Source organism: Cryptomeria japonica, chromosome 10, assembly GCF_030272615.1.
Source record: "Cryptomeria japonica chromosome 10, Sugi_1.0, whole genome shotgun sequence".
NCBI lineage: Eukaryota > Viridiplantae > Streptophyta > Pinopsida > Cupressales > Cupressaceae > Cryptomeria > Cryptomeria japonica.
Genome location: NC_081414.1, coordinates 446,744,726 through 446,761,321, shown reverse-complemented (window position 1 = coordinate 446,761,321; position 16,596 = coordinate 446,744,726). Strand labels below are relative to the sequence as shown.

The 16,596-nt window shown below is 34.7% G+C and overlaps 1 protein-coding gene across 1 annotated transcript in view; it reads left to right on the top strand.

Moving 5' to 3' along the window:
* Positions 1–9,507, top strand: part of LOC131067542 (uncharacterized) — a 92,462-nt gene extending 82,955 nt beyond the window's left edge. Inside the window, exon 7 of the mRNA XM_058002599.2 lies at positions 9,029–9,507. Coding sequence (XP_057858582.2) covers positions 9,029–9,160 — 132 coding nt within the window. The 3' untranslated portion in view covers positions 9,161–9,507. The remainder of the gene's footprint in view (positions 1–9,028) is intronic.
* The last annotated feature ends 7,089 nt before the right edge of the window (positions 9,508–16,596 follow it).

The following is a 16,596-nucleotide window of genomic DNA, read 5'->3' as shown; positions in this document are numbered from 1 at the left end:
AACACAGGCAATATGCTAGCATTGTTACTCATATTGATCTTTCAACAATATAGACTACTTCTACAAGTTCCACAATTCCCTTCACACCTTCCCAAGTCACATTCATGGCCTGCAATTGTTTTCTGAGCACTTATGTGGCTTCTTTACACCCTTCAAGAACATGTTCAGGGTCTGCAATTGTTTTCTGAGTACTGCTGTAACTTCTTTACACCCTCCAAGGTCATGTTTAGGATACACAATTGTTTTTCTGAGGACTGTTGTGGCCTCTTTATATCTGCTACGACTTCCTCTGCCCCTCTAGATTGACCCAGCAAGTAACCAAAACTGTAGTTCTGCCTTGAATATGCAAGCTCACACCAAAAAATACCTTATTTGCAAATACCAGATTGCTAAAACGTAGACATTGCTTAGAAATTACATGTAACGATCTGCAATCTGCAATGAGATTGCAATACCCAACATTCATACGGCAATAACTTATTAATCTCAGACATTCTCTGCTACTTCTGCCCACATCCAAGTATTAAGCCAAGGAATAAGCACCGGAAATGTATTGTTCTCTTTGCCCAGCATAATAGCTACATTTAGGAGACTAAAGATCTCCATGCATAGCAGTCAGCTACAATCACGCTGAGCACCAAGAGTTTACTAATTAGTCTTATAATAAAGCACACATCCATGTCACTGTTCATGCACTCTTCATGTCATTGTAGCAACCAGCAATGTCCAACATGCAGCTCAATGAATCTGGCAACCAAACTCCACAATATTCAAACCCTAGCAAAATGATTAGTAGAAACATAAAAAGTACCCTACAACAGCAGCACCTTTATTTCCAGAAATATGAAACACAAGTGAGATACTCGGATAATATCTCCAACTGACAATGGGTTTCTGTGCACTGCCTCCAAGCTCAAGGGTTTCCATAAATGAGCTCTTAAGAACCTTTTATAACTTTCCTAGGAGAGCTCACACACTTTTCAGCCAATGTGGGATAAAAGATATACCCTTTCCCTTTAACATTCATGTCTCCACATACTTTAATAAAGGGAACTCTTAATATTTGAATTACTTTCCCTTTTAATTTCAGTTCCCACATCAATAAAGTTAAATATTTTAGTTTAAGTTTTTAACTTAACTTTATTGATAAATTAATAATCGCAAATGATTATTAAAATCTCAATTCCATATCATCAATAACCATTGACGGGATATTATTCATGAACCACTGATGATCCTGACCTGGCCCAACTGATTTACTATAATTATTAAGTATCCCCAAAACACATCAAACACCTCAGAATCGCTTGCAACTAAAACTGCCTAGGCCAAATATCCTCAATATCCCTTAAATGTCTTGGTTGGCCTACGGGACCATGGAGAAATAGGCTAACGACAACCTCAAACAACATGTGCTAGAAAGGGGACATTACAAAGAACATTATTAGGCTTGATATATTAAGCATACATATTCAGCACATCCACATGCATACCACCAAGAACAAGGATGTTATAGCCTGTAACTTAATAACAGATTTGATCTGATCTGATCGATGGTGATTCACTAGATGCTTTGATTCCTTTTGTTTGTCTCTCAATGTGAGGGAGAGGTCACACCTCTTCATCATGTATGCCCTTTGGCAGTCATCATATCTGCCCTTTGAAAGGGACACAACCTTTCATGATCAGATCTGCACTTCTTATTTAAATAAGATCTGTACTTCCGATTCCCAAATTATCCTCCTCTTAAATGAGGTTCTCTTCTCCCTTTTATATCTCATATTTGGGGGAGTCACAACTTATCATTTCATGCCTTTTGACCATTCATTAATTTTAATCAAATTTTAATTATCTTTAATTATATTTTTTTTTATTTTAATTTAATTTTTTTTTAATTTTTTTTTAATTTAATTTTAATATTATTATTTATTATTAAATTCTATTTCAAAGTGGGGACATTAAAATAATACCTTTTACCCTAGGAGACATGAATGGTTCTCTGAGTAAACAATAGAGAGCATATGAAGCAATGACAAATAAGGCAGGGGCCAAAGAGCATCTCTGCCTAATTGATCTCTCCAAAGGGAAACTCTTTTTTGGTGAACCATTAATATGTACTTGAGCAGAAGCATCTTTCATCAGAGTTTGTACTAGATGGCAAAATGAATTAGGAAACCCAAAGGCTTCCAGCACAATTAAAAGAAAAGGCCATTCAATTGTCATAGGCTTTCTCAAAATCCAAGAGAAAAATTGTTGTATTTTGGTTGGTCTCCTTAGCCCAATTCATAGCTTTATAGCTTGTTAACAAGTTTTCCAAGATATATCTTCCTTTGATAAAACCAATTTGAGTATTACTCACAAACTTGGGTAATATGTCCACTAGCCTTAGAGCAATGATTTTATCTAGGATCTTATACGAAACATTTAGGACCTTTGGAAGGATTTTGATTACTCTATTAATTTCTATCCCTAGAGAAGGCTTCCCTGTATACTTGTAGTAAATCTTCACATATTCATTTGCTGTTTTGCTTGTAGAATTCAATGGGTAATCCATGAGGCCTAGGTGATTTGTCATTATTTAGGACATTGATTGCCATCTAGACTTCTTCAAGTGTGATTTCTTTATCCAGCATTTGACTATCCCCATCAAAATCAAAAAAATTTCTAGGAATGAGATTCTTACATATTTCCCTAGCCTCTTGACACTTACTGTTGTTGGTTTCTGTAGCTAACAGCCCTTTATAAAATTGGAACAATACCTTTTTGATATCCTCTTGCTCTAGTATGGTTCGGCCATTTTCCCAAATTTTGTCTGTTCTTTCCCTAAATTCTTTTTGTTTTAACATTTTGAAGAAAAAATTAGACCCTTTATCTCCATTCTGTAACCAATTCATTTTGGATCTAACTCTTAGTCCTTGGATTCCTCTAGACTGTACTCTTCTGAGATCATTTTTAACCATGGTTAATTTATCATTTAGATCCTTTTGTTGGGGGTTATCCCGTATCTCGAGCCTTTGCAAGGAAGAGCTCCTCATTGAGTTGATCCTCAATCCTCACATAATCTCTTGCTTTCTTTTGACCAATAGTCTGGAATAGGGTTTTCCAACTATTGATGTTTTGTCCCCATCTATCTATAGCCATCTTGTCCTTAATACTCCATTTGTTTAATTGTCTATATGGCACAATTGCAATCTTCATCTTTTAGCATATTAGTATTGAGGAGAAAGTTGCAATCTCTACTCTTCAAGGTCCTCAAGTCATCTTTATACACTATTTCAGCTTGGATAGGGTGATGATCAGAGAGGGTATAAGGGAAGAACTTAATGCTACTCCCATGCTCATCTTTATTGAAACTGAACATAACTTTGTTCACATAGAATCTGTCAAGTCTGCAGTAGATTTTTCTCTTACCTTACTAAAAATTACACCATGTATACTAGATAGTCTTATGCTCTTGTTTCCTTCCATACAGTGGGTCAAACAACTTTGGCTTGTCTTTCAACTTTGACCAAAAGTGTTTCTCATTGCTCTTCCATTCAAATTTTTTACCACCACTTTTGTCCTCCTAGTGTTTTGCCATATTGATATCCCCACCTACAATCCAATGCACATTAGGCAAGGTATACACCCACTTCCAAAGTTCTATTATGTTTTTGTACTCATTAGGGGCGTATACAGAACACAGTTCCATTTTCTTGTCATATTTTTCAATGATAATCCATGCAGCTCTATTACATGGGGATGATCCATGATCAATGACATAGTTGATCCATTTATTGGACAATAGGATGACTGCTCCACCGTTACCTCTATCATTCTTAGTAGTAAATTGTGTGGCATCCTTCCAACATGTCAGATTTACATCAAGTGTAAATTGTGTGGCCTTGACCTCTTGAAGAAATCTGCATCTTTATTCTTGACTAAGTTAAGGAATATCTTCACTACATATTTTCTATGTGGGGATTCCAACCCCCTTACATTCCATGATATGCAGTTTATATTCATATGATAACTTATTCAAGGGTGTCCATTGGCTTCCTAAAGCCCTCAAAACACTTAGGTAATCTATTATCTGTTTCTTTTCTTTTATGAATGGGAGAAGTAGGCTCTTTGCTCCTGTTCTTTCTTTTATGTTTTACCACATTGAAAAAGCCATATCCTGCTGGTATCAACTTATTGTTGGATTCATCCTTTGGTCTGAATTTCTTCTTCCTATTAATGCCTTCTAGGCTAGGGTTCTTAGTGGTTGTCCCGACAGGATCCACACTAGTATTCCCACTAGGCCTAATGCTAGGGGCACTATCATATGGAATCAAAGCTTGACAGTTAGGGTTAAGGGAGTTCTCAATCTGGTTGTTGGGATCCTTTAGTACCCCATCTCCTGCCTTGTTCATGAGAAGATCCTCCTTAGCTTCTGTCTCAGAGAGGGGCTTGTCACTCCCTCCATTGCTCAAAATAGAACAGCCTAAAGACTATTGGTTTGGGGTTTGCACAAGCATGGTAGTCTGGCCATCCTCACAGACATGAGAAACCTCAGAGCGCTGCCCAATAGGGAAGCCATTAGCAGAACTTTCCTCACCATTTATGGCCTCATTAGCCACTTGGTCAGAGAGGATATTAAACCTATTGGACAAACTCAAGTCATATAGTGTCTTGGAGGGTAATAGACTACAATGTTTCTACAAACTCAAGCCAGATTGGCTTTTGCTTTCTAATTCCAACACAATGGACATAACCAGAGATCATGTTTTAATAAGTTGACCCTCCTTAGTGTTAAACATCTCCTTAGTATTGTCATCATCAGATGGAGTATATGACTCCATATTATCTTTTATATCAACCTTCTTTAGCTCAATATTATTTTTAATCTTGTCTAGAACAATTTGTTGAGCATTTTTCTTCTGGGCCTATTGTGTTTGGCATAGTCCTTAAGGCCATACAACTCATTTTTGCTTTCGAGGGTTCTCGAATCTAGGAAAGAGACACAAAGATGGCAAAATATGGAAGAAGATCAGCATTGAATTTGCCCATTCCAGAGACTCTAGAGCCTGGTTTATCCACTGGGCCTTTCAAGGCCTGGCGAATGGCATTGGTAAAAGAACCAAGGTTAACAACAATGCTACTCTTATCCCCTCTAGTTCAATTATCATTGAACTGGTCATTACCCAAGTTTGGCTGGCTAGGGTTAGGTTTGGAAACCATTGTTGTGATAACAGCATCGGTCGGAGAGGGATCTTTAGCAGAATCCCACTTAGGTTTATTACTGGCATACCAGATTTACTAGAGATGACAGGGCAATTTCTTTGAATATGCCCTTCCTGCAAAGATAACAAGCGTTAATGCCTTCAAAAACTCCAATATTGCAAGTAAAGATCTTGTTATTGATATTAATTTCAATAGAAATTGGTTGAGAGATTAAAAAACCCTAGCATCCAAATGAGGAAGGGTAACCTTTGCCTCATCCTATCTCACGATTCTTCCCAAAGAAGCAAGCATTTGTGGCAAAAAAGCCCAAAGGAATGGGGGAACATTTTTTACTACAATCTATCTAGCGCAAGATAAAGCCATGACTTCATCACTAACATTGTCGAGAGTCCATTTTAGGGCTCTAAAATACAATTTCCGATATTCCAATACTGTTTATTAGTAACAAAGACTTGCATCTTGTTGTCTTTGAAGAAGATTAAGAACAAACCTTTTTGAATCTTGCGACAAAAAGAAATTTGGATACCCATTTTATTTATCAGTCATTTATTGAGTCTAATGCCAAATACAATTGTACCCTGACTATGCATATAGGGAGTTCGTCCCTCAAATTTGGAAGCCACACCAAATTAAAAAACTCACGATAGTGGAAGTCATGCTCAAAAGAAAACTATGGCAATATTATTTGTATTAAAAAGACTTCATACACCAACTTTAAAAGAATCAGCCAAATGAAAAATAGAAAACCACGCTAATATAATATTTCAAGATAGAAGAATAAATCGGCTAACAAAACCACGATTTGAATATTCAGAGACCCGACTTTATTCTCAATGCCAATAAATCTTCAAACTCAATATCTAACAAACAGAACCAAAATATTTAACACTTTTACTGTTTTACAAATCTGCTAAAATAGTTATCAATGAGAACATTTCAATATCATTTCTTGTCTTTTGAGATGTACAATTCTGTTTGGAAAGCATTTTCTATTACTCTATCCTGAGTTATTTCATTCAGAACCTACTTTGTAATTGCTTCCTTTGTCATATAATTTCCCTTTCACACTCTTAATATAGTTCTCTTTCACACTGTTCTAGAAATTGCAAGTACTATTAAATCACAAATATGAACTAGTAGTTTTGTTTTGTAATTTATGATGTAAGTACAAACTATATGGTAATTTAAATTTTGTCAATTGTAACCATCTAGTTATTATTTACGCTCTATGAAATATGCTTTGTGCAATGCAGTGTAATCAGCAGTATGAATATAAACAACAAAATCCTATTTTCTTCAATTCATGGGTTAAACTCTCTATTTTATTTGCTCTCTATATCTCTATGCTATAGAAATGCCCTTAAATTTTTTAAAAAGGTAGTTTTTGTCCTTTTTCTACAAATTTTTACGTTTTTTCTAAATCTGATATTTTTCCAAATTTTTTCCCATTTTTTCTAAAAATCTTATACTTTTGGTTTGCTTCCCCCAAACAATTTTTGCTGTTATGAGATACTGGAAGATAATATCTTGACCATTTCATGCTGATTGTTTATATTTAATATCGATAAATATTACAAGTTGATTATGTCTGAGTTGCAGCCAGTTTGTGAACTTTGTCAACTAGTTTGGTGGGCGATTCTTGGTCCAAGGTTCCCATATCACATATCTTGTGGATAGCTGTATATTCTTTATTTATTTAATCTGTACCTTTGGAGTAGCTTTATTATGTGGGAGTAACCCACACCTAAAAATCATTGAAGGTATGTTTATCAATAATTTTCGTTAGCAGCTATTTGTTGTGATTGATTACCTATGCCGGAGCTTGTTGATTGCAATGACATTCCAAGACAAAGTTGGTCAGCCGGTTCACTTTGGAGACAAATAAAATATTGATATCGGTATGTTTGACCACTATGTATTTTGGTGAATGTAAGAATTAATATTATTTTGAAGTTATCGTACCTTTTTGAGGAGAGGCCATAGCATGGAAAGAAGCCCAATTCTTTGGCTGCTGTAATTATAGTTATTTTATGGTATTTGGAATAGCTGCCAGTAGTGACAGCTAGTTTAAGTGGAACGGAACCCAAGAAAGTATGCTGCTGTCCAATTGCAGCTTATAGAGATTCAATGTCTGTAAGTCAGCCTACCGTGCCAATCAACTCAGCTACAAGAGGCTACAATTTTATCATTTTTGAATATTATATTCAAGAGGAAACACAATGAGTCGCAGTCTTTGAGGGAATAATTTATCTAGTGAGCTGATTTATTATATCTGTATGAGCCACAACCATATCAGAAGTCGGGGTATTATCTTTATTGTCAGATGTGTCCAACTTTTTCTAGTTGAAGAGTTTGCTAGGATTGTTGGTGATCAACTTTGAAGTTGCTACATCTACATTGGCCTTGCTTCTTATGCCAAATATTGATTTGTGTTTTCATGTTTTCAAATTACATTCCAAGTTTTCCTACTGTTCGACGCAATGTTTACTTTTTTTAATATTATATTCTAGAGGAAACAGTGAGTTGCAGTCTTTGAGGGAATAGTTTATCTAGTATGCTGATTTATTAAATCTTTATCAGGCACAACCACAACAATACTATCATTTTTTGAATGTTATATTCAAGAGGAAACACAGTGAGTCACAGTATTTGAGGGAATAATTTAATAATTTTATCTAGTATGCTGATTTATTATATCTGTATCAGCCACAACCATATCAGAAGTCAGGGATTTATTATCTTTATTGTCAGATGTTTCCAACTTTTTACTAGTTGAAGAGTTTGCTAGGATTGTTGGTGATCAACTTTGAAGTTGCTACATCTACATTGGCCTTGCTTCATATGCTGAATATTAATTGTGTTTTCATGTTTTCTATTTACATTCCAACTGTTGGACAAAATTTTTACTTTTGAAGTGTTGTTCAATTTTTTGTCATAATTCTTGGATCTGATTATTGAAGAGTAATAATTGTTTATCTTTCAATATTGTAACCATTTGTGTGGTTCATCATTAGATTAGTTTGAATATGTAAATCTTGATGGCTATGCCGCTTTGACAATTGTTTATCTATTTCATATCAAACAATTGCATTCATGTTAAAGCTATGTAGTTAGTGACCCAGTCACTATATGCTCTCACCTCACATCAGGATCTCGGTGATAAAAAAATGAGAGGTTTTGTGCAATTTATTATAAATTTGTAAAAATCTAAAATATCAATTCCAGATCACAAGTTTTATAAGGGTTTCAAGTTACAATTTTTTGTGCTAACAGATACCTGAACTATGTTCTATTATACGACTTTTTATATTGGCAAGGCAAGCATCTTTACAAGAAGTGGAAATTTGGCAAAGACTTATTGAATGTGATTGATTTCAGAAGCAAAACTAAACAAGCAATGTTCAAGTATTGAATAGAACAAAATATGATAATGAAGAAAATGAAAAGAGATGACATCTCTTTTAAATACTCAGTGGTTGCTCAAATATTGAAGCCTAGTAGCTAGAAAACAGTTATGCATGTGGTTGCTTAAACAACCAAACTTTGTAGCCAGAAAATTGATCATAGCAATAATTCCCCTTTGCGAATCCTGTCAACTTGTTTGAAATGACTTATTTATTAGTTAGAACTTCCATTTTTGGCAGATCTTTTTAGTATATTTTTTTGTCAGTTATTTACTTGTCCATTTCACTTTCATCAACTTCTGCAGATTGAAGACATTCTCCAAAAAAGAGGATCTGTTATTCTTTCATCAAATTTGCATTTTTTTTGGTCAAGATTTAAAGTGAGTTTATCAATTTGATCATTTCAGATGTTCTTGCAGGTTATCCATTTCAAGGGATCAAGGAAACGACTTATGTTAGAATCCTGGAATTTTTTCAAGTCTCATCCTGTTGATTTTTCAGACATGATGTGTCTGATTTTAAAAAGTGGAAGGACAAAGTATGATTTCTAATTAGCTAATAATTGTTTGAGCCTTGACAATGGTCTTCTTCATATAGAAGCTACAGTTGATTTATTAATTGTCTTGATCAAAACAGATGAAAGAATTAAGGAGTCCATTCCATGCATTGATCTATATGTAATATGTATATCTTGTTGAAGCATATGGAATCCAAGTCCTTCAAATTCTTTTTATAATAATTGGAAATGAGTCCTTCGAATCTTGTTATGGATATTATAGAAATGATGAAAAATGGCTTGATTCTATAGAAGTTGCATGTCCTATAACAATAATACAATTTGTAATACTTATGTTAAGGTGTAACAAATGCTAAAAGTAAAATTGCACTTTTATTTCAATTATGAATTTGCAACTTACGAGGGGTACAAGTTGGCTTTTTACAAACATTCTTTTTGGTCTACTCTTCTGCGTTGAATTTCATTATTGATCAAACTTTATAAGATGCAAGCATAAGATTGCCAAGGTATTTTCCTTTCAAATCTGCACTTACAAGAAAGGGAGGTTTTAGGACCACTGATAATGCCAATTATGAATTATTTAGATCACCAATGTTTATCATTATATTTTTGCTACTGAAGAGGCCAGAAAGAAGGTTTCCAAGTATTCTTTGATACTCAAAAGTAAAGAGTTTGGAAATATTTGAAGTGTAAAGATTTGATCAGATATTCAGCTAGGCTGGGCAACTAATGAGAAATGTATTTAACTCCCTTACTGTGTTTTGAGAAACTTTCCATTCTTTGCAAAATAATTGTTGTTTTTATAATAAATAAAAAATTGGCACTGCATAAAATCAAAAAGCAAATTTAATATTTTTTAGGATAGGTTGGACTCCCTAATAAAAACTTAGCTTCCAGTTTTTATCAATCTAGTTCTACTTGACTGTATAATTTAAATTTATGAGCTATATCCTCTTTGATATGTAAATGGTGTTTTGTAAAATATCTATCAGTGTTTGAATGTCCAAGTCATATGTGAGCATCTTTAATTCACATTTTAACATGGATTGTATATTCTCTACTTTTGATGAGATGGGAGGAGTTCATCTTTGTTTATGCTTAAAACATATCTTTGTAAAGGAGACTTTTTTTAAATTTCTCCTCCTTGATTTCTTATATTTATTTTACAATGTTTAATGCTTTCCATCAATTTTCAAACTCACACTTATTCTGGCTTAATTTATGGTGGTGTGTTGGATGGAAAATTAGGGTTTCACAAGTTATGTTTTGTAAACTAGGAAATGAACTAACTTTAACATGCATAACATTAAAAAGAGGATAAACACAATAGATTCAACTTCAATTCTATTAGGAAGACGGTTGAATGTTGATTGAAGTTTTGTTCCTCATTTGTTTGAGTTGAAAATGCAATTGAATTTGTATAGTAGAATCTAGGGAAACTATTGAAGTAAATTGATGAAAACAAGATATTGTAGATATCCAATAGAGTCATAGATAGGGATCTGGGCAAAAGAAGAGAATTAGAACTTGCTCTTGAAAAATTGGGTTGATTTTTCAAGACCAGGTAGTAGAGATTTGCCTTGGTCCTCTAATTTTCGCTCTGTAAAAAGTTGAACCTGTTCGTTATCGTTAACTTTGTTGGAATCGTTGAGTATAGCTCTCGAGTCAATTCCTTGCACATAGAGAGGAAAAATGTTGTGGATAGGGGTTTGTGTTGGGCCAAACCTTGGTTTGGGAATTAATTTTGAAATTGGAACGATAATTTTAATGGAAAATTGCAACAACATGCTTTCTTTTTAAGGGAAATGTTGGATCTCAAATGAAATGCTTGTAATTGAAATGTATATCTTGATGAGGTTTGCTTGAAAATTCATGCAAGGGTTTTAGGATGTTTTGTAGAATGTCTATAGAAAGTTGATTATAGATGGCATTTTGAATGCTTGAATTTGACTTTACTTCTTCTCGAATGCTTGATGAATGTTCGATTGCTTGCTCACTTGAATTTCAAATCTTGAATGAGACTCTTAGAAGCTCTTAAATTAGATTAGGTTAGGTCTTAAAATGAGAGGGGTATACCTCTTTTTATATTTGACTGCTCGAAAATTATTTGAATTTTCTAAATAGGTTGACACGAGATCCAATTTTTTTCTCACTTGATCTGAACATTGTGAGGACCAAATTTTTGTTTGATTGAGAGGACTAGGGTGCTGGGTGCCTTAGTCTTGAGATTTTAGGTTTCAGATTTGGGGAGAAGGTAGGGAAGATGGTGACATTGCAGGTTTGTAAGGTGGTGTGAGTAGAATTAAAAAAAACATCGGGCATCGAAAGATGAAGCACCAAGGTGAGGTCTAGGTGAGGATGAAATTGTGTGTGGATACAATGTATGATGCTACATTTAGCCTCCACTTTAGCGAGAGTATGAGACTAAACATTCTCACTGTAAAGTATAAAGCCGCATTGAAAAAAATTCACCAAGATATCAAAGAGACAAGACAAACCAAGCTCCTAGGGACTTTAGGATCTTACTACTCTAATATCAAGATAAAAGGGACAACACATGATAAGGAAATAGAGAGCATGACTATGCTGGCCTAGTAAGATTTGCTTATTATGAACCATGAAAAAGAAAAATACTAAATTACAAAGCAAAAGACTCAGTTTGCAAAATAACTTGAGTATCAAAAACATGTCATGGTGTGTACATAAAGTGTAACATTAAGCGAAGTGTATACCCCTACGTTAAAGCGATTGCATATGCCTTATCGGGAGCAATTGCTTTAAGGTGGCATGCATCCGAAAGACAAGCATGTTATCACAATGAGATCCTCCCAAGAAATGACAAATCAAAGGAAAATGGCCACAAAACATATAGGAAAAAGCACATAAGGGATCCACTAACTGGGGTTAGTATGCTCTTATGATATATAATGCATATCAAGAATTTTTCGTATTGAATTGACCTCATCTCCCAAAGGTAGTGGAACTACGAATGCAATGGAAGAAGAGCAAAATAAATAGAAAACAAATGTCTTTTTGAGTCAACATGGAAGAGACCAAAAATAAGATCTCAACGCTTTGCATTGTCCTCAAGTAGACAACACAAGACACATTTACAAACACTAGCACATGAACAACATAACATAGATACAACATATAGAAGAACTGAGATACAAATAGAGGAATGTCACAATAGATTTGAGCTCCTTATTGTCTTGATGGTGTAATAAGGGTCGTCCAAAGAGAACCTAACATACCACAAAAACATGTCAAGCATCATATCACGGGGGAGGCACATTACAAACCATCAAACACATAAAAAAACAATCCATAACATGAATGAAGCTAGTCAAGCAAATCATTCGCCTCCTAATCTTGCTTAACATCATCTAGAGACGGCGGACAAGATGCAAGAGGAGCCATTTTGATCACAATAGATGGAGCAACTGCAAGCTCCAAACAAGGACCATGCTCTAAGGATGAAGCACTTTGTTTGTCACTAGGAGCTAGGATTAATGCTTTAAAAAAATGTGAAGATAACTTATGATTAATTTCAACAAGCTCATACATATCATTAGAATCATTAGAATCAACATTGTTAGCATAAACAACATTATCATCATCCATATCATAATCTAGATTAATATAAATAGGATACATAACATGAAAAGAAGTTGAACCATCATTTTTCTTAAGCATTTTTAATTTAGGTGATTTGAGTTGAACTTCCTCCTTAGGGATAGGCGAAGGTTGGACAAACGGGACCAAGTCAACATTTGGTGTCTTCAGGGAGGAAATGGTTTGCAAAGCAAGCTCGTGAGCCCTAACATGACGTCTTCATCGACGTTCTCTCGCACAATGATTCCTTTTAGTTTTAGGCGAGACTTGTGAAAGTTTAGGATCAATGGACATAGGCGTCTTTTCTTCTCTTATAGGAGGAGGAACGAAAGAAACCCCAATAGGTTGAGAGATACTTGATGCCAAGCACTTTCCATTGTAGGATGTAGGAGGCAAGACTACGGCATATATAAGAGGAATAGGAGTAGGAAGAATACCAAGTCCATTATGAGGAGGAATATCCATGGGTGTAGCGTCTCTAGATTTACTCAAGACCATGGTCATCTCATTTTTCCATTTTTCAAATGATAAGAAAAGGATGTCATTTTGAGGCTTAAAAGGCTCAAGTTGTTTAAGCCAAAAGTAATCAAGAGTTAAATTTGCATGCTTCGTAGTGGGTTGGTAAAGGATATGATTAATTGTTATAATAATGCAATTATTAGGGAATTTAAAACATTTATGAATTGTAACAGGGATAGATTTCATGGAAGAGAGCCAAGGATGTCCCACCTTCACACGAAATTGATCCGATATAGGAATAATAGCAAAGGTGATATCTAAGCACTTAGTACCAACCTCAACAAGAAGGGTGATAGAACCAATAGTAGGGCATGAGAAACCATCATACACCTTAACCATAACATCAGATTTTTCATATGTTACTTGATGCAATTGTTGAGTATAAAGATGTTCTTTAGTAATCACATTCACCATACACACTAGATCAATGATCACTCCTCGTGAGAGTTTGTCTTTGATCTTTGCGGTAACATATAATGGGTCATCAAGTGCAACAATAGTCTCACTAGGATCAAAAGTAATGCATAGGTCTTTTGGAGATTTAGGTTTGTCAACAAGATTCACAACATTATTAGATTCTATGCCAAGGTCATTAGGAGAAAAAGCAAGAGACTCATGCTCAACAACATTGGTAGAATGAGAAGAAAATGGATTGGTAAAGATTTGGAGGTTTTGATTAGGAGGAGCTACAAATTCATTCCCTTTGTCATTAACACTAGCTACAATATATAGTATTGTTATCAATAAAGTATTGGATCTTATATCTCAACTCGTATCATTTCTTAGTTTCATGACTAGGTTAATGATGATATTGACAAAAAGCTTTAGGATCATGGTAAGCTGACAATGGTTTAGAATCATCAATTGGTTTGATGGGAGGAAGTTGCTTCACATTAGCATTAATCAACATCATCATTATACTATGCAAAGACTCAAAACGAGGAGTTATTTCTTTTCTAAAGTATTTGGATAAAGGGATCACACCCGATGCTGTTGTTGCCACTTGAGTGTTGATGTTGTCATTTATCTTGATGAAATTTTTGTTTTGTTTGAACTTCATAACGATTGTTGAGCACTCTCATTCTTATCAACCAAAGCCACTGAAGATGATGATTCAAATTGACTCACTTGAAGTTGATAATTATGAATACTACACACAATTGCATAAAAGAAGTAAACTTTGAAAATAGAGCTTATCTCTAATATCTTTTTGTAAATCAACAATAAAAATTCTTTGAACATCATAATCAGGGACATGATAAGCAATTTGTGAATGCAAATGTTTATACCTACTAATAAAATCAGTCACTTTTTCTTTAAATCCTTGCTTACAATGAATCAAATCAGTCAAGGCAATCTTAGGACCAATATTATTTTGAAATTGTTTAATGAAAGCATTAGACAATTGTTGAAAATAAGTAATAGAATAAGGAGACTGTATACACCTAAAAATGGTCTGAAAATAGTTAATTAAATACACAATTATTTGATTAATTCCCCTTCCTAATTAATTGAATTCACAAGCAATTTAATTAATTTCTCTATTCATCTACTAGTAAATAAATCTAAATGATTTATTTATATAGTTCATCTCATATCCCCCTTTGGTTAATTAATTCTAAATTAATTAATGTCTCTCCATATTAATCAATTCTTCTAATCCCTAATTAAGATTAACAAACTCAAGTTTGTTGAGATTAATTGTCATTTTCCAATTATTTGAATTTCCAAATTCAAATGAGCACATGGCTCCTAACTTTAACCACCCAACCTAACAATCCCCTAACTTAACCCATTCAATCTAATCTTGGGTCTAACTAACCCTATCCAATCTTGCACATTCTAACCTCCTTATCCTAACCTCCCATGGTGTGGATATTCTCTCCTTGAGACACATGACACTTTTGCCACATGTCTCCTCCCTTGGACACTTGCCCTCTCGTGAGCAAAGCTCCTCGACACTTGTCACCACATAGATGACAAGTGTCTCTTCCTCCATCCTCTTCTCCAACTTCCTCAATCTTGGCCCTTGATATCTTCAGATCAAATCTGGACCATCGATTCCTGTCACCTCAGCTTTGGCCTTGGAATTCCTATAAATATCCCTCATTTTGGAGCAATATGGATCCCATCTCATATCAATTTAGGCATCATTACTATAGGCAATTTGCATTTCAATTATCTAGTAATTAGATTTTGGATTAATCATAACATGTTAATCTAGTTTCTTAAATCATGCATTTCATATCATCTCCATAGTCAATCATGATCAAATAGCTACTCAACTCTTGAGTTGTCATTTTGGAGGTCATTGCTCCGCTGAGAGCCCATCAATCCAACACCTTCAAGGTCTTCAAGAATAGAGGAAAATGGGACATTTCAAGGAAGGCTTATGGTTTGCATTTCTAATCTAGTTTTCAATTAAGCTTTTCAATTGTGTTTTTATTGTCTCATTATATGTGTATGCCTCTTATATACCACATTTTTAGCATCACATTAATTGGCGCCCACTGTGGGGCCTAGCCCCTTTGATCTTTAACAAGTTTGCTTGCAGGAAATTTCATTGACAGGTTGATTAGCTTTTTCAAAGTGTAGATTAGCTCTCTTGGCCTCTTGAGTCGCGTTCTTGGTCTCTATTGTGGCGTTTTGACACCTCAAATGGATTTTATGGGAGATTCCTCAACTCTATTTTTATGTTTTGTTGTACTTTAGCACTTTCAGTCTGTACTTTAGCATTTTTTGGTATGTATGGTGGCGTTTTTGGTACACTTGTCAGCGTTTTCAGTCTATTTAACAACGTTTCTGGTGTGCAGAACAACGTTTCAGGTGTGCAGTTCAGCGTTTCAGGTGTGCAGAGCAGCGTTCTTGGCATATATGATGGCGTTCTTGGTCAATTTGATGGTGTTTTCAGTTTTTTATTAATTATGCAAATATTGTATGTTGCATTCCTCATTTCTACTTCTGGACTATCATTTTCCTGAACCTAATTCGTAGATTGTTGGTTTTGCAGGTACTTATTTCGCTGTGAAAGACCAGAGTCATAAACTATTTCGCCATCAAAGAATGCAACACAAACTACTAACTTTGTTTGCAGTCGCAAGATTTTGCACTTATATTTGTTAAATTAGGCACATAGACAAATTACAATGGAAATGAACAAACGTGTCTTATGTGTTTTGATGATAGGCGAGTATGCTCTCACCTTTCTTAGGTGATCAGAAAACTAGACTCATCCTTTGCTTTCAATAGTGCATTTCTTTAGTAGGCCTGCCCTCTCGAAGAGTTATTAACTCTTAGCCCTTAAGGCCGGTGAGAGGGGAACGACCTAAGTGGGAA